Here is a 23,226-nt window from a genome sequence, read left to right as displayed (position 1 = left end):
GCCTCTCTCATATTTGAAACTGACCAGAAAACACATTTATAAAGCCAGGGAAACTTCACTCCAAATATAAATGCGTGTAACAGATATTTGTACTCATTTCCCATTATCTTGTACATTTCTGGCTTCTTTTCACATGGTAACCTAAAACCTCTTTTTATGTGGGTGGTGGCAGTATGATTACCGGGGAGTGGTTAACATCTCGGTCCCGGGGGACAGGGCTGAAGAGCTGACATTGATGTCTTACTCAGATGGAGCCTCAGCTGCTACTCTCTGCCATCAGATCCTAATGGCTTTATTTAAAATTCAAAGGGGAGACACTCTGCAATATGACTCTCTTCTCTCATTCAGCCACTCTCATTTTCTTTCTTTCAATACAACAGGGAAAAGGTTGTGCATGAATCTTCTATTTGAAAGTTAATGTGAAGTAAGAGTTGTGATAGTTTTGTATTCTCCAATAATTTTTATTTATTTATTTTTTGACATTTTGACTTTTTTTTTAATTAGTTTCTGTGTTAAAAAAATCTGATTATTATTTTTTAAATGATTAGCTTTTATTTTTGTCTAGAGGGCTTATGTCAGATTTATGAAAATCAGTACAGGTGTTATAATAAAAACACAGAACTTTTTGAAAGCAGTTGACTCACAGACTTGTAGACATCCAAAGTCTCAATAAACATGTGCATCAATGCCTCATTGGGCATTATTAGTTGTAATAACACGGTGACCAAACCAACAAGTACTAAAACTAAAGATATTTTCTTTATATTTTATTTTATTTTTAAAAGCCTTTTTTACGTTTTAGTTTAGTTAACAAAACTGCCTTTTTCACCAGGTTACTATAGTTAACTAAAAAGCATTTTAGTTAGGTCCCAACTTCAATGAGTGACTGATTGCTTCCTAAAACTACAGAAAACCAGTGCGTGAAAAGGCTGTGTCCTTGCAGGCTGTTTAGAGAACAAATATGCAGATAGGGCAATAGGATGAACATATATATCATTATTTAGTTATTAATCAGGATTAACACTTAATCAGGATTGGGTATATTACAAAAATAGTGTCTGACCCAAACATTGCTTTTGTAATATAAGAATGTCTGTTTTGTCGTTTTGATCATTGTAACTACAATTTGGAGTATTAATTCTACTTTTCCTATAGACATTAAAGTTAATGTGATATGATAATTTTGTTCGTACGATGGTGAATGCATCTGATTACAGAATAATCCCACTATTCACGAAAATGTGCTCCTTCTATAATTAAATCTCCCTCTTATTGCTGAACACTAAATTACTAAATAATAATGAAATAAATAATGAATATATATATATATATATATATATATATATATATATATATATATATATATATATATATATATATATATATATATATCACTAACATTGTGTATTATAATAAGTGTAATAAATAAAATAAACACTTGCTGCTGAAGCAGATAAAACGCCAAGAGCCAATCACAATAAGCCAAGTTTGGTTGCTAGACAACGAGTGGGCCAATTAGCGCTATGCTTGGAGTGCTTGCGGTGGCGTACACTGTCATTAGGAACGACGGGGCTTAAGGAGACGGTCCGGTGCGAGCTGCATTGGAGAGATACGTGTCAAATTGTATCGTAAGGTAAGTGAGTTTTGTTTCCTCATGATGTAAACATTTAAAACACCAACTGTCGAGGCTACCTAACTTGTTCGTCCGGCTGTGGTAGCTGTTTTCTGTTTTCGCTGTTCTGCGGTGGTAGCGCTCCGTGGACAACGTTAGTTTAGCGCTGACGGCTGGTGAGAAACCCGAATAACATTTGCTTTATTATGCTTTATTTATTTATTTAATTTCATCGGCAAACCTTAACGTTAGCTAAAATAATGCGTGACCGGACACTTTACTTACCTGGGATTTTTGAGTTTCCAATAATTAGGAACACCGACTGCGCAGTTATGGTGTAATAAATCCTTCATTCAAACGGCCAATAATCTTCATTTCCAATTTAAATAATTTTAGAGATGTTTTTAATTTAATATAGCTGCCAATTTTGTAAAGGGATGTAGCTGAACTTTTAATTATATTATATTATACTATTATATGAAGGAAAGATTTACTACAGAGAGCTTTAGCTTCCACCCGGTAAACATAAACAGTGCGGCTTAGTTTAGTTTCTGCTGTGATCCCATCAAGTTCTCCGGTCTAAAATTTCAGTGACTATTTTATGTTATTTCACCATTACACTGTAAACACATTCTGTCAGGACTCAGTTTGTGAATGGTGACCTAATGAGCTAAAGGTTAGTACTTGTTGAGTAGTCTATATAAGCCCGGCCCATGCTCCTCAGGCTTTGTGGCTGAAGGCTTGCCATCTGTTTCTGCAGACTGATTAAGTATCACTGAAACCAAAGGTAGGTCCCCTAAAAGTCACACTTCTCATAACAGATGGTGATAAGAGGGAAAAATGTCTGAGTAAGAGAAATATTTTTAGGTCTCACTCTGGTACAGTAGCTGATGTCTTGTGAAGCGCTGTAAAAGGATGTTGTATGTTTGAAGTAGTGTCAGTGCACACTGTTTATTTTGTTAGAAGGAAATACTTTCCTCACATAATTTTTTTCATTCATGTTTTTGAACGTGAATGCCTGCAGACAAACAAGCATGTTGTCTGTCTGGGATTAGTCTAATCAGCTGATAAGCACATTGTGATGAGAGGATCTCTTGTGTCCCAAACCGTAACCTGTTAGATACTCAGCCTGCACTGACAATGGTTTGATAACAAAAGCTACATTGTTAGATTTGAAGCTAAACGTTTTAAATAAACACACTGTGGGGTAACTGCGAGTGCGCTGGATGTTTTCTGTGTAGCTTGTTGCCACTGATAAGTGAATAAATCACTTATCCTCAGACCGTGCTCTCTAGCTTCATGCCTCCATCTCTCACCACTGCCTCCCAAATCCTTGTAATCCAGACGAGTTGAATCGCTGCTGTTAATCTGATCGTCTATTTCAGGAGCAGGCTGCGTAGGTGGATCCCGTGGCAAACGTTGCCTGTCCTGCAAATGCAGTAGATGATCCAGAGACAAAGCCTGAGGTCTGCACTGCAAACATGCCAGAGTCCTCCCTGGGTGAGTTTTGACGTCTTTAAAGGCCACTGAATATATATCAGTGCAGTGTTGTACCTTCAGTTCTCAATGTCGACCTCGGCTTTGCAGTAAAGAACACTTAATTGATAAATATGATTGATAAAAGCCATTTTTAGTGACACCTAGTAAATGTATTGTTAGACACTGAATCAGCGTAGAGTAATGTACAATACTTAACAGGCTTCTTTCTTTCTCCACAAGTCAAGGACGGTCGCAGCAGCTCTGTTGAATATGGAGCATCCCCCTTGAGACAGTTTAGCCAATCATCACTGCTGCTGCACAGAAACTCCTACATGCTCAGTACCTTCTGCACAGAGCACAATGTGCAACAATGTCTGTCACACATCAATCAGGTTGGTAGCCTTGCACATTACCACAGCTGTTACTGATGTTAGGTGCCCTATTGAAACGTGTACATGACTGCAGTCTCCTGGGTTTGTCTTGTACTGCTAAAACAAATTAGCCTTTAAAGAAAATCTTTATTTGAATGAATGTTTTCAGGGACACAAGACAGAGAGAATTTGTGTCAGTCCTCCTTCACACTTTTCCCTTTGCTCTGCCTTTAAAGGAAATATCTTCTCTTGGCCTCCCACCAGTTTGGACAGAGTCGGGCGACAGCTCAGAGCTGAATATTGTGGCTGTGCTAAATTGCATGTATGACCTGATTCAGCTGCAGCGCCGGGGCCTCAGAACCCTTGAAAGCATGGAAGTGGAGCAGCTTAAATCTAGCAACAGTATCGATCACCTGCAGCTCACCATCACTCATCTGAAGGTACACTAGCTCACCTGAAAAACACAGGTAGCATTATCTGTAGTAAAGCAACGTGCTGTTGGTGAATTGGCATTAGAGTTTTGTTTCTTCCTTTTATTTCTGAAAAAACATTGTGATGTGCATCCTTTTGTTAAGCTCTCCAAAACACTTCTGGTCTTTTACTGAGTTCCTGCCCATTGTATTATTTTTTAGGAGCAGCTCGAACTCTCTAAAAGAGAAAACACGGGACTTCTTGAGAGAGAACGGCAGCTGCAGCTGAAAGCAAAAAGTTTGCAGAGCTGTCTGAAGAATGAAAAAGAAGAGGTATTTTTATTAAGTGCTGCCACAGACAGTGTGAGACCAATCTGGCTTTCATGGTCTGGTATTTGGGTTTCAGGAGAAAGGGCGCCAATTTTATTAGAAGTCACAGTTTCTTTTATTCACAATCCCCTAGGTTCAAAAGCTTCAGAACATTATTGCAAGCCGGGCCAGCCAGTACAATCACGAGATGAAAAGGAAGGAAAGAGAATTTAACAAACTGAAGGAACGACTGAATCAGCTGCTGGTTGACAAAAAGGAGAAGAAACAGGGTAAAATCCTCTTTACATCATTCGTTGCATCAATAGTTAATTCAATGTCTTGTGTGTGAGAGGTGAAACTTCTGTCCTTTCAAGTCTCAGAATTTCTTATTTTCCCACATTTGTTCTCCGGGCTCTTCAGCCATTGATGTATTAAACAACATTGGGAGAGCTGATGGGAAGAGAAGCCTTTGGAAAACTGAAAAGACAGAAGCAAAGTAAGTTCACTTCTTTTATATGTCAAATCTGGGTTTTGACTGCAAAGAATCAAGTTAAATGACTAACATTTAACTGTTAGTGTGAAGATTGATTGTATGTGTCAAAGTTATAGAGGTTCAGTCTGATACTGCCTTAGTCACATGATCCTAGAGACTGGGCAAAATGCATATTCTCCAACTAATTCTTGAATAGTTGCAATTTTTTAAAATTTACTGGTTGCAGTGTTGAGGCACAACCTTTACTCCGAGTGCCAAAATTCTCAGTTTCCAGTTTGTGTTGCACCTTCCACAGTTTAACTAGCACTCGGTGAGTAGTTGGCAAGTGTTTGCAGACAGCCTGACAGCTACAGTAACCGCGGCTATCTGCTAGTGACCAAATTAATCATAAGGTGGTCTTTGGTGCATCACTGCATACCTCTTTGTGATTATGTTCACCTATTGACCAGCAACCTCCAATAACCACTCGCCTAGAGACACTGGTGTCTAGACCTGTGTGACTAAGATGACTGGAGAGTGGAAAGTTGGCATTAGAGAAATGACCCCTCTGCTCAATCTTCTTTGTTGCTTGCATAAACTCTTAGTAAGGGTGGCCAGTGGCACTCTGAGAACCCTAGATACATAGGTGAACCTTTTTTGGATCAGAGACACTCCTCTATGTTAGTCGCTATACTTTGGAGCCTCAAACAAGAAGCAGATTAGTGCCTTTGTCAGTTTTCTAGGTCACTCTAATGAACATTTTTGGCAGCATGAACCTCAAACATGGCTGGCACTAATCTTGGATGTTTCCTCTTAAATTGAGCGCAACTGTCTAACTGATAAGAGACCTGTGTTTCTCTTCATAAGGCATGAAGGGGAAATGTATAAGACTCTGCTGAGCGACTATGACGCTCGCCACAGAGAGCTCGTGCTGGAAAATGCAGAGCTGAGGAAAGTGTTGCAGCAGATAAAAAAAGACATGGTGTCCATTCTAAGTTCAAGAAAACCAGCTGCGAAAAGCGACAAACCTGAACACAGTGGCGTACAGGTAGTGTTTGATCACCTTTTGTATACTTTGTATTTTTCTTTTGCGACTCTTCCGTCACATTTTAAAGCCGCTGATGACATTTCCTCGCAATTTCAAACAATCAGCCTCCTTCTTTGTTTCACTTAGTCGTTCAAAAATGTTTGTTAGATGTGCTACCAGGAGACTGGAAAATGTTTGATTTATTCACTCCAGGCCACATCGGAGGAGGAAGAGGAAGAGGAAGAGGTGTTCGATTCCAGTAAGGAAAGTGTAGAGCTTTATTGCTTTCATGCCCGGGAGAAACTGACCAACAGTATTCGTCTCCAGTGGAGGAGACTTAAGAGCCACGTGGAAAGACTGGACAGCCAGGGTAAAATACTGTGACATCAACGATTCCTCACTAATTCAAATAATTGTTTAAATTATTAACTGAAACCTCTGCTGTGATTGCTCAAAGAATTAAAAGTCAGTATTCACACATGGACCTGTTATGTTTTTTTTGTCTGTTAAAATCAAGAAATGTTATGAGCTGATTGGAAGCAAAAGATAATGAATGGTTTGAATATTTTATATACAGCGGCTCTGTCACTTTGTGTTTGATGTTTACTTACTGTTCCTTCTTGTTGAATTCAGTATTTATAAGACATGTTTATTTGGGCTTTTTGCTTAGCATCCTTGGTTCAGATGGTGGAAAGCAAAAACACTGATGCTGTTCCACAAGAGACTCAGGAGGAAGAGATGGACAGACTAAAGCTGGAGATCCAGCAGTGCAAAGACTTTATTCAAACACAGCAGCAGCTCCTGCAGGTACGGGTGAATTAGCCCTGAGGTTGTGTGGGTTTAAAAGCTGAAATTTGCACACACAGAGAGAAAGTGTCTTTAATATTTATCGGTGTTGAGTGAAAGGAAAATACATTTACCAAAAACAGGATCAGAGATGTCTGCTACTTCTCACGTTACTCTGGAATGAACACCTGACTTACTGTTGTTTGTGTTTTGGTTGAAACTCATTTTGTTTTATAAATAATCAATAAATTGTTGATTAATTCATCCACGTTCCTTTCTTTCCTATAGCATCAGGTAAGCTCTGCATGTGATGAGGAAACCGCATCCCTGCTAAGCAATTGCTACATGCTTCAAGAGAAGGAGCGCCTCGGGGACGAGTGGAAGACTCTGGAGGAGCAGAGGAAGATCTTTGAGAGGGAGAGGAAGAACTTTACAGAGGCAGCCATCAGACTGAGCCACGAGGTGATTAAAAACAAATATTAGTTTACATCTTGTGCAAAGTTGTGTGCATATGACAGGTAAGATGCTTGAACTGTTTTTAAAACCTTTTTTTGGGTTCATTTTGCAGAGGAAGGCCTTTGAGGAGGATCGGGCAACATGGCTCAAACACCAGTTTTTAAACTTGAGTCCATTTGCAGACTCAAAGAAAACCCCATTGTTAAAATCTAAAAGTGCCTTTTTGATATGTGAGTCTCTCAGTTTTCTATCAGTTTCCCTAAAATGAAGAGCAGCAGTTGCTTTAGATGGTTTGAAAATGTTACGTATTGACAGGAGTTGAAAAAAGGAAAATATATCCAAATAGACTTATGACTAAGTTTCTTTTTAAGTGATGAGTAATTTCCATCAATTCCAGCAGTCATTAAATCAGCCTCTTTTTTCCCCAGCAGCTGAAACAGAGGCGGCTGCGACGGTGGCTCCAGAAAAGCTCATCAAATGTCCTTCAGACACAGCCTCCCCCACACCCAGGTGTGTCGCGCTCGCGTCGGCTTCCACCACTGACCTGTGTCGCACGCTTTGCTTTATCCCAGAAAACAGGTGTGGTTGCTTTATGTGTACCACAGTTTCTGAATTAGTAATAAGCATGGCATAATGTACCTGCATGAACTTAATTTGAAGTTTTCCCCTCAATGTGATTGCAGCTCAGTGCAACCAAAGACAAACGGGGAACATGTGGAGGAATCGGGCACGTTTTGTGGAGATGTTTTCGTCCAGCACCAACAGTGGGAGTACAGCGAGGACCACACACTCTCACAGGAGAAGAACAGCTCCATCTGAAGCCAAAAACTCCGTTCACTTGAATCAGACGTATCATGTCCAGTGTTTATGTCTGATGCGTCTGATGGGTGGATGCCAAAGGCCCACAGATGGACTGTAAAATGATTAAACAGCTTAAGAAGGAAAGAGCGTTAAGAGTGACGTTCTGGTTTGCTGGATCTGTATTAATGTACTGCATATAGTATGTAGTTAGTTTACTTATTTATGGTACTGTAAATCATAAATTGGCATATCTTACATTTAGATGCTGCTGATGCAATATGTGACAATATGTGACTGGGTAAATCAAATCAAGTATGCCGGCTCTGTTTACAACACTGAGAATGTGACTGAGTGACAGCTCATTTTTCCAGTAAATGTTGCTGTTAGGTTTGTAACAGGTAGTTTATCTGCTGCTTTGAATAGGAAGAATGTAACATCTTGCACAATTTACATATTATGTAGGAGATAGTGACTTTAGTCCACTGTGACGTTAATATGATTTGTCATGAAACAATTTGTTTCTTTAATGTCACTTTTCTTTTAGGAGCTTTGTGTTGACAGGTGGCCGTTATTTTCCTCTCAAATGTTAAATGACATGTTCATGTTCACGCTCATTATAGTTTTGACTTCTATCGGGGAAGTAATCACTGATTTTTTTTTAATCATCACTGCCTCTCCTGGTTCCCATTCCTCTGTGGTGGCCTGAGACTGGAAAACAAAATGCACTATAAGAAGAATACCATGGCACCAATAATTATAGCCATTCAATGGGTGTGTTTATTAAGAGGTAAAATAAAATACTTTATCTATATGAATAGAATACACTTGGTTTTGTATACTAAACACGGCATCATTCATTAATGTGTGTTTCAATGTTCTTCCTTTGCACAAACTGAGTGCATACAAAACTTCTGTTGACTTTAGGACATCACTATGTGTGTGTTTCTGAATCACTAGTTCATTCGAAGTCAACAGTAGAGGTGGACGGATTGATCCAAATAGTTTCGACACCAATGCTGGTATTGGTATCAGATCAATACTTTGTTTCTATCCTCTTAAGTTCAATTTCATTCATAGCCTAAAGCACATTTAAACAACAGAAGTTGACCCAAAGCTCTTTGGAAACAGGCATATTTACATTCCATGTCCAAAAAAATCTTTCAAATTACACAAAAAGCTGAAAGGTGTGTTTTAGTGGCTTAAGTAATTATTGTGCAAAGTAAAAATCACAGTAGAAGTCTTTAAAAGGCGTTCAGAATTTGCAAAATGATTGTGATGTATCTAATAAATGATAACGCACTGCTCTTCTCTACATAAGCTGCCTTTATATGTTAGTAGTCCCACTATCAGTGTTTGGATCGATACCAAAATTTGGAGAATTACACAACACTTGTCATCTGGCATGTGCAAATTAATTGCAGTCACCACACTGTATAAGGGAAGCATTTATGTGGATGATATCACAGAAAGCAGGGAAGTGGATGGAGAATATGGATCACTTATTTAAGCCAGAAGGAAAACTGGCAATTACTGAATTTATATGGGTGCGTTCAGCTTCACACTTTATTTCACAGATGATCTCATTTCTATTGTCTCTGTGTTACAATAAATGTAATAAACAGTCTTATTCGGTACAGATTTTCCTTTTGAAATTCGCCAGAGTTCATTTTTAGCTCAGTAAGTTTATCTGGAGATTCACTTTATTTAAAATAACATTCAAAACATACATGTAATGTCTGAGACTGACAGTGCTGTTGTTAAGCACACTGAGCTGTGCAGGTGCAGGCGAGGTGACTCTCCGTAGTTTCCATCAGGTCCACGCTCTTATACACGCTGGAGGGGCTGGAACCTGCGGACGTGAAGGGAGCAAAAATAATTAGAAACTCCGTGTTTTTCTCCACGATGTTGCATTTTTAATCTTTGTAGACTCACCAGCTGGAAGGCAGTGGAAGCCAACAGTGACGCTGGTGGTGCGCACAGGGAAGCACCCAGGCATGCAGCGCAGTACAGGGTCGACAGAGTAGCACTTGGAGTTCTGAGCTTGCATGTTTCCCTGCTTCTCCAGCTGCACCGATTCATGCCTCATACGGCACTCTGTAACACAGCAGGGATTTTAGGGTTCCTGATAGATTCAGTATATTATTCTTTAGAAGACTTGCCATGATTACATCAGATATCTTTGTCTTACCAGTGGCGTCTCTGCAGTTCTCAGCTGGCAGAATCCAAGAATGAGCAAAGCTCACTGCTGTCGTGGCTATCCATCCAGTGGGTGTGCGATACTCCTGCATGGTCTCCCCGTCAGCCTTTCCGCAGAGCCCACAAGTCTTCCCCTTCATCCAGTCCACAACTTTAATCTGCGTCGTAGGATCACGTGATTAATCAGACGTCAATTTTAACTGAATTTCCATCTCGCTTGGTCTTTTTCGTTTTTCCTTTTAAGCTCATAACCAAAGTTATCAGTTTTGCTTTTACCTTCCATGACTTCTTGTCAAAGTAGACTTCATGAAGACCAAAGCTAGCTGCATACACAGAGATGCCTTCGCCACTTTGTTTGATCTGGATGTCAGCTGTAAGACAAAAAGGTTCCATGATTACTCTCGTTTTTTCAACACAAAGATCTGGGATAAAATTTGATCGTAGGTTTGATGGTAGTTTGCAAAATCCGATTCAAAGGTTTTAGACTGCATAGAAACCTCGGGGATAATGATAGGGCAGGTTGCTCGTGAGTATTTCCAGCCCGTTCACATCCACAGTCACACTGGTTCTCCTCTGATAGAGGTCAATGTCTCTGCACGAGAAGAAATAAAAAGACTCAGTTTTGTCAAAAACCAGAGTTTCTTTCGTGTTTTTAATGAAATCTTACATGTGAGCAATTTTCACACTGATCTGCTTGTGTTCAGTGCGATCCTTCCTCAGTAGAACGATGAATTTCAGCTCGTCTGTGCCGTCCTGTGCCAGAACCTGATAGCAGTTTGAGGGCATCTCGTTCTTTAATTTCTCGTTGTTGAATGTGGTCAGTGTATTGCCGGTGAAGCTACATTCAACTGAGGAGGGGAAAAAATGATGTGTCAGAAAAGGACACAGCCTGTCCACGTTTAAATGACAGGCACGAGCCATTACCTGCGCCAGCCGCAGCTAACAAGTGCTTGACCTTTCCAGAGACGTCACCGAAGGGAGTAAGATCTTTGATCTCGTTACTTGGCAGAGTGATGGGAAGATGCAAAGCCCGCTTATGAACAGTGCTCTGTAAACAGAATAATTATTGTGAGAAAAATCAAAACATATGATTTTGAAACAACAACTTTGCTGTTCGTACTCTCGGTGTTTTCCAAATCAGGTCGATGATCTTGTCAGATACTACAGCCACAGTAAGCGAGAGCTGCTTGTCGCTGTTTCTGTCCTTTTCCTGAATCAAGCCGGCTGGCATGTGAGCAGAAATGTACTTATACATCCTGCAAAGGAATTTACAGATATCAGATGGTTTCATATTGTCTGTATGACATGCGTGACAGTGTCTGTGAAGTTTCATACGTCTTTGCACAATGCTTGAGATCAGACGGTAACCGATTCCAGTCCACCTTCAACCGAGCTGCAGGGTTTCGACCGACAAGACCAGTTTCCGCTGTAATCGCGGTGTCATGTTGGTTGCATTCTGCTCCCCAGTTCATTTTAGCCTAGAAAGAACAAATCGAAATGACAAATGGCAGAAAGGTTTAGGTTCGTTTTTTTCGTGCTATGCTTAGTTCAACATCCAAAAATAAGGCGGACAGTGTCTCACTTTGACTTTGTGCATGCTCAACACGGCTCCATCAGCACAGAGCCTCCAGTTGTTATCAGGAACAATGTCATCTAGAATGATCTGAAGTCTGCTGGTGGTTTTGTCCATGTAAGCAATGAACTGGTATCCCTGCTTCTTCTTGTCAGCTTTAACAGCACGGAAGATCATGCCAAACACGGCAGCTTGACTGTCAAGGAACCGCTTCTGTGGGGACAACTATTCATGTGAGTACATCCATAAAATCCCTCGCCGGAAAGAAGATTTGACGGGATTTGACCTTATGTTGGATAGCGTCCAAGCTTGAGCCACTGCTTCTGCTTCTGAAAACCTCTGATGATGTGGCTTTAGAGGTGTGATGCTACAAGAATGCCATATAGTGCCACGCAAAAGACAACACAAGTTACCACCTGTGCAAACTGTACAATGTGCAGTATTGTCATACTTCAAACATGGTGTAAATGGGTTCTCACTGGAGTCTTGTGACCCTTGTGGTTTTTCTTGTGCTTCTCTTTGTGTTTCTCTTTGTGATTCTCCTTCGATTTGTGGCGATGACTCGCAGGTTGCTATGAAGAAACATTTTGTCAGCAACCACAGTGGCCATATACTCAGATAACTATGAGATTTCAAATCAATTAAAACTATAGATAGAAAACAGAATATTAATAAAATGCTGACTTATACAATATAAATATTCAAACAGTAGTAGTGACAGCTCAAGCGGCTCTTTGTCTGAATATAATACAGCATGTTTACCTTTCTGTGGTGCACACTGTAGTGAGAAGAGCTTGAACTAAGACTGAAGAGCGACGCAAAGCTTGATGCAAAGCTGGACTTGGAAGTACCGACAGAGGTGGAGAAGCTGAAGCTGCTGCTTCTTTTGCTTGTGCTGCTGCTGCTTCTACTTATGCTGCTGCTTCTACTACTACTGATACTGCTGCTTCTACTACTGCTACTACTACTACTACTGCTGCTGCTACTACTGCTGCTTCTGCTGCTACTACTTATGCTTCTGCTGCTTCTACTACTACTGCTACTGCTGCTGCTACTGCTGCTGCTACTCCTGCTACTACTACTTCTACTACTACTGCTACTACTACTACTGCTGCTGCTGTAACGTCTTTTCACCAACTGGACTTGTTGAGCAGTTGCATCAATGGTCTTCCTGCTAGAATGGGATGAAGAGCTGGAGTTAGAGGAAGAGGAGCTGCCAGGAAGGCGAGAGCTCCTGGAACTGGAGGACGACGAGGAGGAGGACATGGTGCTATTCTTCTGGGTAGAGGCCAGGATTTTGTGGAGCTTCATTAAGACTGGTGTTTCCTCGGGGATTTCTTCTTCTCTAAGGGTGATGTGTTTGATGATCTTCTGTGCAGCCTTACTTCCAAGTTGAACCTCTAATTCCAGTCTCTCAGCAGCTTCACCTTCGACTGAAAGCATCATCAGTTAATGCGGTTAGCAGCTAATTTCTGCACTGTGTCACTAGAAAAAGCACTTTTCTAAGTTCTTACTTGGTATGACAGAAAAAACAGCAGAGTGCTTTCCAGCCAGTTTATACACTGCAGCATCCCCCGTGTGAGCAGTGGCAATCTTGAGACAGGCCTTGAGTCCAGCGTTAACAGTCTGAGCGCAGTACTTCTTCTTACTCTTCACCATTTTAGATTTGATGTGCCTGCCAGCTTTCTGACGTTGAGAAATGAACTCTGCGGATCTCGACTGTGAGGAGAAAGTATGTAAATTACATAAAAAAGACACAATATTTTTTTATATCTCTAAAACGGTTTTAAATTCACCTCATTAGCAGCATCAGAAGAAGTGTTATTCGATATAAGAATCTGTCTTGGGTTGGCAGGGATCACAGGAGTGATACTTTCTCCCGAAACAGGATTTCTTACCACAGCAAAAGTCTCAACCCTGTTAAAGAGAAGCAAGGATGAACCGTAATCATCAGTGCAAAGGTAAAAGCATCTCAGAAGCGATGTTTAAGAATATGCAATAAATTAAAGATGTCATGGCTTACTCCACAGCGGTAATGTTTTCAGGCACTGAAACAGGAAGAGCTGTGAAGTTTAAGTAGCCCTCATTGATGTTAAATGTGACTTCAGTTTTGGCAGGTGCGATGGAGTAGAGTTTGGCTCTTGATACCATGACAGCCTGGAGTATGGCAGTGTTTATCCCGAACACAGCAAATGTGTTCACAGCCGCACTAGAAGAGGAGGACAGTTGAACATTATATTACATTTGTTGGTAACACGTCATAATACAGCCGGCGCCCAAGAGGTTAATTCCCCTAGAAATAAGTGGAATTTCCTTATATTACACCTGAAATTACAATATAATTATATTTACCAACAAATACCCAGAGGTAGACTCATAAGGGTAATAATTTAAGTTTTTTACAAGAAAATAATAATTACACTGTTAGTAATTTTACATTATGCACACGTACCTTTAATCTGCATGTAACTTCAGGTATTTTAGAGGAATGGAGACATAAATCATGCAAATTATAATGTGAGTAATTTTAAATAGTACAGAAATACCTGCATCACTCAGGTCGCTTGCACACAGACTCTATTCAGACCTTTTCTTTGCACTACTTCCAACCTGTTTGCAACTATTTTGTTGTCTAACGTGCGCCTTTCCCTTATTTTTGTATATATCCCTCTTGATTGTATATATTCCTGCTGTACACTATTTATATTTTATTTTGGCACAAATAGTGTGGAGCATCTGCAATTTTGTTGTACATGTACAATGACAATAAATGGCTATTCTATTCTATTCTATTCTATTCTAATATCTTTAAATATTGCTTAAGAAAATTCAAGTAGTGCGTATCTTTGAGTATTTTACAGGAAAAGAGACACAAATTGTACCTTAATTTTTTTTAATTTTAAGAAAACAAGGAAATTCATGGATAAGTAACTTTAAGTAGTATGCAAGTAGTTATAAGTATTGTGTTTCCAGGAAAAGACAAATTGTACTGTAAGCAATTTAAACAGTACAGAAGTAGCAATAAAAGTGAGTAAGCAGTGTGTAACTTTGGTTATTTTGCAAGAAAAGAGACACAAATTACACTGAAAGTAATTTTAAATAGTCAAAGGAGCTTGCAAAGAAAAGCGTCTGGACTTCTTTAAGTTGCTTGAAGACGTTTCACCTCTCATCCGAGAAGCTTCTTCAGTTCTAAGGTCAAATGGTGGAGAGTCCCAGATTTAAACCTAGTGGGAGTTTCCCCCCACAGAGGGACAAAAGGACCCCTGATGATCCTCTAATCACCTGAGCCAAGGTGTGAAACTGGGTGTGGGTCCCAATCAGCCAGAGTTTCGGGTGTGCTCATTGTGAAACCTGGCCCCACCTTGTCATGTGAATTCCTGAGGTCAGATGGCCCAGGATGTGAGTGGGCGTTAAGGCGTCTGGGGAGGGATCTCAAAAGGGAACTCTCCACCATTTGACCTTAGAACTGAAGAAGCTTCTCGGATGAGAGGTGAAACGTCTTCAAGTAACTTAAAGAAGTCCAGACGCTTTTCTTTGCAAGCTCCTTTGACTACGATGACCTGGATGACTGAGAACCTTCACAGTCATTTTAAATAGTACATGAAGAGTTTTGAGTAATGCATAAGTAATTTTAAGTAGTGTGTAACTTCAGGTATTTTACAGAAACTGAGGCACAAACACAAAATTAAGCCATTTTCAGTGGGGAGCTTCCCCATCTCACACTGCAGGTACCTGCTGTATTTGAGGTTCTCCAACCATCAAGTAGCTTAACTTTGCCTTTTTACATTTCAGTATTCATTATGCTGGTGTGAACCATTCAGGTAAAATAATTTCAGGTAAAATTCTTGGAAATTCCCACTTGATTCCAGGGGTAGAATTAAACCCTTAGTTATGTGCTGTGTTATAAAGTATTAGCCATTTACTATTGTAGCGACAGCTATTGCCCCACCTTGGTGTGACCTTGGTAGTAATGTATATGTCTGCCTTGAGAAGGTATCTGAGATAAAAGTCTTCTGGCAGAGCTGGAGTTGTCGTGACTTTGACTAAGAAAACAGAAGAGAAAAGTTACTTTTCTGCACATTGTTATGATATTTCCACATTAATTTATTAAAAGGAAGTTTGCAACTTCTTCTTTCTTTGAAAGAAGTTTAAAAAAATGCTCAAAACTTTTAAAGAAGTTTTGGTGTTGATGGAAATATTAGGTCGTTAAGTAATATTCACTCACTTTGACCACGAACAGCAGCCACAGCAGCAGTGTACAGACCGAGCTCCATGGGGAAACCAGCTATAGTAGGCATGATACGTCTCACCTCATTAGCCAGCAGAGGCTTAACAAAGCGCCAAGTAGGACCAGACTGCAGAGCCTTGAAAACATCTCTACCAAACGTGTCAGCATCGTTATTGCCAAGGATGAGCTGCAGGGGAAGAATATTTTATAAATATTGCGTCTTGCAAAATCGTGATTAAACTGATCTTTAGGTTGATGGGTTGTTTGTTTAAATCGTACATTAAAGGTGTTGCCAAACCAGTTTTTGTCAAAGTCAACAAAGGCAACTTCTTGTCCAAAACACTTGACGTAGATGGAAGTCAGGGGTTTGCTGTTGGGTGCAGACTTCCAGTGAGAGAGCTGTAGAGAGAGAGATGCAGTCCAGCTGATCACTAGTCTTCTGTTTCATTTTGCAGATAGCAGATAAGATGTCCCTGTCGTTCTTGTAACTTTATGGTGTTGCTTACAGCCTTAATGACATGTTTCATCCTGGTGACCCTGTCAGCACTATCAAAAACTGCTGGGTTTTTCAGAAAAGCCTCCTGTAGTCCCCCAGTTCTTACTCCCACCTAGAAAAAAAAAGACAAGTAACTTTCAGGTTAGTTATTAAATATCTGGACTGATTTCGGTTTCCTTTACCTCCAGAATGTCAGCAGCAGCTCCAGCAAAGAAAGCCTTGATCCTAGACGTAATAGATTTGGGCATGATGGTGGCAGCATCATTGATGTAGTAAGCAGTCGCAGCAGCACCAAGCATAAAGGGACCTAACAGAGAGTTTAATGAGATGCAGTTAAACATTATTAAATCGAAAATAAAGATCCAGGTTAGTCAAACCAGGCACGGCGATTCTCACTGTTATAGACGTCGACATGGATGGCTTTGCTGAAACGTGAGCTCAGTTTGTCCAGGTTTGGGCCCAACATTCTCAGGCCAGCTTTGCATGCTGCAGCACTGCAGTGATAACATGAAAGAGCTCACTGCAGGATGGATCAAATCACAGAGATTTATCCGATTGTGACAAAGGATTAGAAAGCACTCTTACACTGAGGCATAAATAACGCTGGTGCTCCAAGTCAGGGACTTCATGTGGGAGTAGGTGAAGCTTGCTACTTGCAAATTTGTATCTGTCTTCACAATATGAACAACAGCTGACACCAAACTCATTGAAGGTTTTGTCTCAAAGAGCACCATGCACGCAAGCATGCGGATCTCTGCATGAAGAGTCTTGTCCCCGTAGAGCTGAAAGGCTAAATACTGGACCTAATGTATGAGAGAACGCAGACTCAGTGTGGAGCTTTGTGCAAAACTAGAATGATCAGGAAATCTCTGCGTTGATAATTCACCGTTTTAGGCTCCTTTTTGGCGATGTTCCTCAAGGCCATCATGGCTTCAGCATGAACTCTCACTGGCAGTGATGAACCTAATTTACTATGTAGGGGCAGCATCTTTGTGATTGTCTTGAGGCTAGAAGGATGCGCAGCATTTCCCAAAGCCTTCACAAACAGGATGATGTCCTCTGTGTTTCCATCTTTCAGAGCCTGTGCAAGAAGGTCTTGAATGGGCTGCAAGAGCAAATAAGGAAGTAAATCACCCGTTCTCTCATTCTTAAATGTGTACGTGATTCTAAGGCAGCATGTAAGGTCAATGTTATATTACTTGTATGAGCTTAGCAGGACAGGAAGTCCTCTCATAGCAGTGTTTGTAAATCATGGTACCGTAGCCAAGGAATACAATCTGGCGCAGAACTGGGTTTCTCGCGATGCTGCTTTCCTTTGATAGGCTCTAAAACATCACACAGAGTTAAGAGTATCAGAGTTAATACAAAAACGTCCCTTCTTACTCTGGACAAAATAACTTGACTTCACTAGATATGTTGAGATTTACCGACCTCGATGACCTCAATGGCCTCGGTGGTTGCTGTCACCATGTGAAACGAAGTAATCAAAGCCTGAACGGCTTCAAACACAGTTATGGTTTCTGCTAGGTATTTCTCTTTGATAAATCTCAGAGCATCAGGATTTCCCACAGCAGGAATGGCGTCCATGATCCATTTTCTGAAACAATAAAAAGGAAGTTTGCCAAATTGTGCAAATATCTTTACATGATATTTTAAACATTTAATCAGTGAAATCACCTGTGGGCAGAACTCCCTGAGTGTTTGCTCCACAGGTTCTCCAGAGTTTCATTGGAGGCTGCACGGAGGAGTTGAACAAACTTCAAAAATTCCAGAGGTGCATCTTCATGAACTTTTCCTACAGCCTGTTTGACCAGGTGATTCAGAGTGTCCTCGAGCTAATGACACAGGGGTAAACAGGATATCACCGAGCACGGCACAGACTTTTAATTCATGCCTTAGCAATAATCTCTTAATTACGACAATACCTGAGACTCTATGTCGCTGATATTGAGGAGCAGAATGGGTAACTGAAGAAGCTCAGTGGAGAATTGATATGTGAGATTTCCACGGTGTGGATACTGAGCCAGGGGTGGTGGTGTAGTGGGTGCATAAGGGGGTGTTTGAACCTCAAGGAGCATCAAGGATTGCCTTGAATGTGGAAAGAAAAGTTCATTTACGTTCTTTGAATCAATTTTTGTATTCACAGTTGTTATGGACATACTTGGTCTCCATATGGGCAGCTCCATGCTGCTCGCTGAAAGGTGAGAACTGGATCAGCTCATGGACCGATGCCTCCTTGATCTGGATGCCATTATCGAGTGGTTTCATGATGTAACTGTATGATGAAACTCCTTTCAGGTTTTTAGTGTCCTGTAAGAACAAAGCTGTTGCTTGTCATGCATCCCATCACTTTCACAGATGTTTCCTGATATAAAATGTGTAAAACCTACCTCCTGGCACTTTCCACATTTCTCTGTGTATGCTAACCCCATGTCTTTAGTTATTCTTTCTTGACAGTGGTTCATATCTCTGGTCTTTCTCAGATAGACACGTTCAGCCTCTGTGTCCTCAGTGATGGAGTAAAGTGTCTTGCACACACCCTGAGTTCCAGCCTATAGAGCAGCACACATATTCAGTAGGGAGATTCAACTTCTTGTCACACACAGGTTTATAAAGATCTTTCACCAACCTCCTGCAACTCGTAGACATTTTGTGTCTTTTTGATGTTGAGCTGAAAGACATTCAGGATACCTCTGTAGATGTTAAGCACTGTTGTTGAGACGGTTTCAGGGGCGAAGACTTTTCCCACAGCACCATTGACATACTCAAACTTAATGGGAGTCGTGAGCTCAGCTTGGAGGGCTGAAGTCAGCTCAGTTGCTGGGATAAAAGGATCCTCAGGCCAAATTCCACTATACTCCTGGAGCTCAGGTTCCTCAAGCTTTCATATAAGAGTAAGGTTTAATTCAATTAGTATACATGTAAAAGGTAAATGACTGCAGCTTGTGCAGGATTTTGATCTTTACCTTAATGAAGTATGTGTTCTGGTCTATAGCATTGATGCTAACTTTGCTGCTGATATTTAGTCCAGCTCTCGCTGAACCTTTCTCTAGCAGGCCCGCCAGGAGCAGCGCCTCATACTTGTACACGTAGGTTTTACCAGCTTCAAAAACAGGATCTGGAAGAAGTCAGTGAATGTAATTTATATGACTCATTTGTGAAATTATATGAACTATAAACTCTAAACCAGGCCTACAGTTTTTGTTTCACAATGAACACAGTATTAAACTTACCTTGATGTTGAAGATCACCAGCTGTAAGAAAATAAGAAAGAAATCAGTAATACAGCGAGTAAAATCTGAAACTATTACAACATTTGAAAACATAGTTTGCATTTTGTTTTACAAATTAAAACCAGAGGTAAAAGGAAAGCAGTGCACTGTAAATGTTAAAGGCCGAACATTGTGATTATACAAACCACTAATTCAACCCCAAATCTCTTAAGCATGTTTCAGAACTGAGCCAGACAGAGACTCAAAGCACAAAGAGATTTAGAAAAATCTGTTGAAAAAAAGAAAACACACAAAAAAAGAATCTGAATCCACAAACAATGCCAAAACATATGAATGGGCTTGAATATGCTTTTCAGCAGTGTTTATATGTTATGATTTATATTTACTGTGCAAATCACTGCATGTTCGCTCCAAAGACTCTGCTCTGAAATTTCATTATAATTGTGTACAATAAGACTTCTATTTTAATTCAGATAATGAAGTAGTAAAGATGAGCAACTAAACCAAATGATATGCAAAGTTTTGCTGGAAATGGAAATTTGAATGTCTTTGAATGTTGTGGTGGAATTTTCTGTTAATAAAGTCTGCAACAAGGTCAGCTGTGGTCAAGCCGCTTTATTTACTGCATGCAGGAGAGCAAACGCACATCAAACATCACAGTTCTACAGTCATGAAAGCTTTGTCCTCGAGGCGTCACAGGTCTCTTTTATACCCTCACACACAAAACCCTGCATCTTTTCAGTTACAACTATTTTTCATCCCACCCGACTGTTGCTGGGCAGGAAAGACTTCCCACTACCTATGCTCCAGGAAGCACCTGGACTGGTCTTCTTGGGAATTTTGTCCTTCTACACCTTAACAGTCAGTAGATACATAGTGAAACATCGTTAAGCATAGCTAAGCAGTTACACCTGGTCATATTGAAACACACACACCCTTCATCTAAGAAACAAAAGGTTATACAAAATCCTACAGTGACTAAACACCTGAATCGAAATGTGAGGATAAACTAGAATTTTCCCCATTACAAAGTCACACTGTACAAAACTTAGCGGTTCTTTGTGAGTAGAGTCTACAGTAGCTGACAAACTGACCCATTTTAAACTGATCTTGATCATTTGAATTGATTTTAGTTATTAAAGTGAGCTAAAATGCTTTTTCATTTCTAGTTCTAGGTTTTAGCTCCCTGCTTACAAGAAAAGTTGAACTGCTGGGTCTGTATATATTAAAATTCACATAAAGCACCAAATATGTAACAAACACGCAGCATGTTTTCTGTTACATATGCCTAAAAATGAAAACCTTTTTTTAAAAGAGGCATAAACCCACTACCAATTTATAACAAGTACATAACTATAATTTGTCTTTACCTACATTCAACTCAATTCAAATGTTATTTACATTTCACCAAATCACAACAACAGTTGCTTCAAGGTGCTTTTTATTGTTGGGTAAAGACCCTACATTACACTGACATTACCATTCAACGCATAATCAATAAAACTCCAAATATGAAATCAGCATTATTTTTGAACATATTTATAAAATAGCAAAGTTTTGCACAAACATCATCACTCACCCACAACGGCCAGAATCAGGGCGAGCACGAGCGCTCTCATTGCTGACAGGGTGGTGCTGGTCTGCAGAGTAAGCAGCCTTTTAAAGGGAAATTTGTGCTGACAAATTGCACGAAGGTATGATTCAAACCCCTGGACATTTGATCATTGCACTCATATATCAGTGAATGAAAAGTCAGGGTCACCTGCCCTTGTTCTCTTCAAATATGGCAGGCTAAGTCCTGACGTGATGTGTAGAAATTTTCATTGCGTTTCATTCGAAAGTAAAACTGAAAAATAGAATTTTTTTCACAACAATCAAATTTTGTTGCAGTGTATTTGCCGATGTGTTTATCTTTTCACTTTTTTTCCTGACATATAACTAATCTCCCTTTATCCAAAAGACTTTTTGCTATATAAGGTTCATTAAAAATAAGGTTTCACTGACATTTTCAGTTGTTTACATACATGTCAAGTGTTTGCTTAAATATTATTTGTCTCATAAAATCAAGACAGTGCCACTGATTTATTTATTTATTTAATGTTGTAACATTTGTGGCATCTCTCCATCACATTATTCAAATGTGGCTTCAAAGTTCAGATAAAGGGGCAGCGTGACTATTGCTGTTTGCTCACTTTATTTGTTGTGGTCAGACTGTGAAGGCTGTGACATTTTAGCAGATCTGCCTGCTCTGCTTTTATCTGCTGTCATGTTCTGACACCGTTTATTTATTTTTGCTTAATTTCTGCTTGTTGCTTTGACTCTGTCCATTTTTCTGCCAAATATTATGATTTATGTGACGGTTGCTTAAGTAAAATTTACTTTGTTTCCATGTTGTTTTATTTAGCTTTTTTACTTATGCTTCTAAATGTTCCCTTTAAAAAATATGAAATGTTGTGAAATATTAGACAGGACCAAAGACTATAAGATTCAATAAGATGACTATATCATACTTTTAATTGACTAAAATTGAGCAAATTCAGCTGATTATAAATGCAAAGTATGGGGTCACCCCCTTTGCTCACCTTGCAGATCTCATCCCTTATTCCCAGTTTGAGTTTTTAATGGCTTGATCCAGTCCCAGGGCCCATGCTGGATGTCATTCCTTGCTCTCCACCCACCCACCCTCCCCACCCACCCACCCACCCACTCTGTAGCTGTCACTAGCAAATGAGACCAAAAAACAAAAAAACTAATCACATGACTTGTAAAACAGATTGATGATCAGAATGATTAACAGAGCTCAAGTTTCCCAACTGCAGTATCAATGAATTATATTCTAACTTCCTATAAAATTGACAGTGTAACATTACTGAATACTACATAATATTTTAACCATGGTAAGTATGGCTGTGTCTCAGGCTTCTCATCAAGAGCCCACTTTCCAAATCCCATCTCATTTTATTAACAATGCCTTTTTTGCAATTCATGACAAAATTAATTTAATTCTTAAAGCTTCTCATCCCAATCCTGATATCCTAATATCATCCTATCAATGAAGTTAAGTATAATAATAACTATAATGATCTCACTTTCAATAATTTTGTTATCAGCATAGCTAATCTAGGGAAAATTAGGCTGCTGATCCCATCTTTCACCCGTTGTTCAAATGGTCTTTAATGCAACTATCGAATCAGTCCCACGGCAGCAGCTCAATGCATGTATATGTCTGAGCTGTTGAAGTTCAAATTGAGCATCAGAAGACCAGAGCAGTCTGGGTTATGATTATGATTGTGGATGGCTGCTAACTTTCTGCTTCTTAATTCAGATCAAACTGAGGTTATTGTACTAAAATCTTAGAAATATGGTATCTAAGCAGATTCTTACTCTGGATGGCATTACCTTGGCCTCCAGTAACACTGTGAGGAACCTTGGAGTCATTTTTGACCAGGACATGTCCTTCAACGCACATATTAAACAAATATGTAAGACTGCTTTCTTCCATTTGTGCAACATCTCTAAAGTTAGAAATATCCTGTCTCCGGCCTCTGGGCCTGGGGCTCGCTCGGGCCCCTTTGGAGGTGGGGTGCCCCCGGCCTCTCGGCCTGGGGCTCGGTCACTCAGGCGCAGCTGGCTGCCGGCGGAGCTCACAGGCACGTCACTGCAACTCCCCCTGGCTTCTGCTCCGCGGCTGCTGAGTGAGCCCTCATCTGGGACTCTCCTCAGCTCTTTCTGGGACAGTGGCGCAGCTGCCCCTCTGTTGGTCTTCCTTGGTCTCTT

At 40.1% G+C, this 23,226-nt stretch overlaps 2 protein-coding genes across 4 annotated transcripts; one reads left to right on the top strand and one right to left on the bottom strand.

The window, feature by feature from the left end:
* Positions 1-1,539: 1,539 nt before the first annotated feature.
* Positions 1,540-9,035, top strand: LOC113007137 (afadin- and alpha-actinin-binding protein). 3 transcript variants are annotated; one of them, XM_026143577.1, is made up of 14 exons: positions 1,540-1,633; positions 2,998-3,112; positions 3,332-3,483; positions 3,699-3,902; positions 4,095-4,205; positions 4,336-4,471; positions 4,602-4,677; positions 5,521-5,701; positions 5,894-6,050; positions 6,351-6,487; positions 6,755-6,928; positions 7,035-7,152; positions 7,351-7,432; positions 7,606-9,035. In XM_026143577.1, exons 2-14 carry the CDS (start codon positions 3,094-3,096, stop codon positions 7,739-7,741), a joined length of 1,683 nt encoding a protein of 560 aa, XP_025999362.1. In that variant the 5' UTR covers positions 1,540-1,633; positions 2,998-3,093; the 3' UTR covers positions 7,742-9,035. The 3 variants fall into 3 exon arrangements, with proteins under 3 accessions (XP_025999362.1, XP_025999361.1, XP_025999360.1); XM_026143576.1 differs by having other exon boundaries at positions 1,541-1,633; positions 7,354-7,501; XM_026143575.1 differs by having other exon boundaries at positions 1,541-1,633; positions 7,351-7,501.
* Positions 9,036-9,254: 219 nt separating this feature from the next.
* Positions 9,255-21,103, bottom strand: LOC113007136 (vitellogenin-like). The gene is made up of 34 exons (XM_026143574.1): positions 21,029-21,103; positions 19,450-19,470; positions 19,183-19,334; positions 18,846-19,097; positions 18,607-18,768; positions 18,378-18,526; positions 18,142-18,304; positions 17,894-18,051; positions 17,648-17,813; positions 17,416-17,541; positions 17,103-17,321; positions 16,802-17,019; positions 16,613-16,710; positions 16,399-16,523; positions 16,227-16,328; positions 16,000-16,119; positions 15,718-15,907; positions 15,442-15,535; positions 13,516-13,701; positions 13,289-13,409; positions 13,007-13,211; positions 12,255-12,925; positions 11,972-12,064; positions 11,779-11,859; positions 11,502-11,705; positions 11,255-11,397; positions 11,040-11,175; positions 10,844-10,967; positions 10,587-10,767; positions 10,417-10,511; positions 10,196-10,290; positions 9,912-10,077; positions 9,656-9,817; positions 9,255-9,572 (listed from the first exon to the last, which is right to left on the bottom strand). The coding sequence occupies exons 1-34, from the start codon at positions 21,066-21,068 to the stop codon at positions 9,481-9,483; spliced, it is 5,310 nt and encodes a 1,769-aa protein (XP_025999359.1). The 5' UTR covers positions 21,069-21,103; the 3' UTR covers positions 9,255-9,480.
* Positions 21,104-23,226: the final 2,123 nt, after the last annotated feature.

The sequence above is a fragment of the Astatotilapia calliptera genome, chromosome 15, assembly GCF_900246225.1.
Source record: "Astatotilapia calliptera chromosome 15, fAstCal1.2, whole genome shotgun sequence".
In the NCBI taxonomy this organism is placed as follows: Eukaryota; Metazoa; Chordata; class Actinopteri; order Cichliformes; family Cichlidae; genus Astatotilapia; species Astatotilapia calliptera.
The sequence above is the reverse complement of the archived record's forward strand: the minus strand, read 5'-3'. Positions and strand labels throughout refer to the sequence as shown.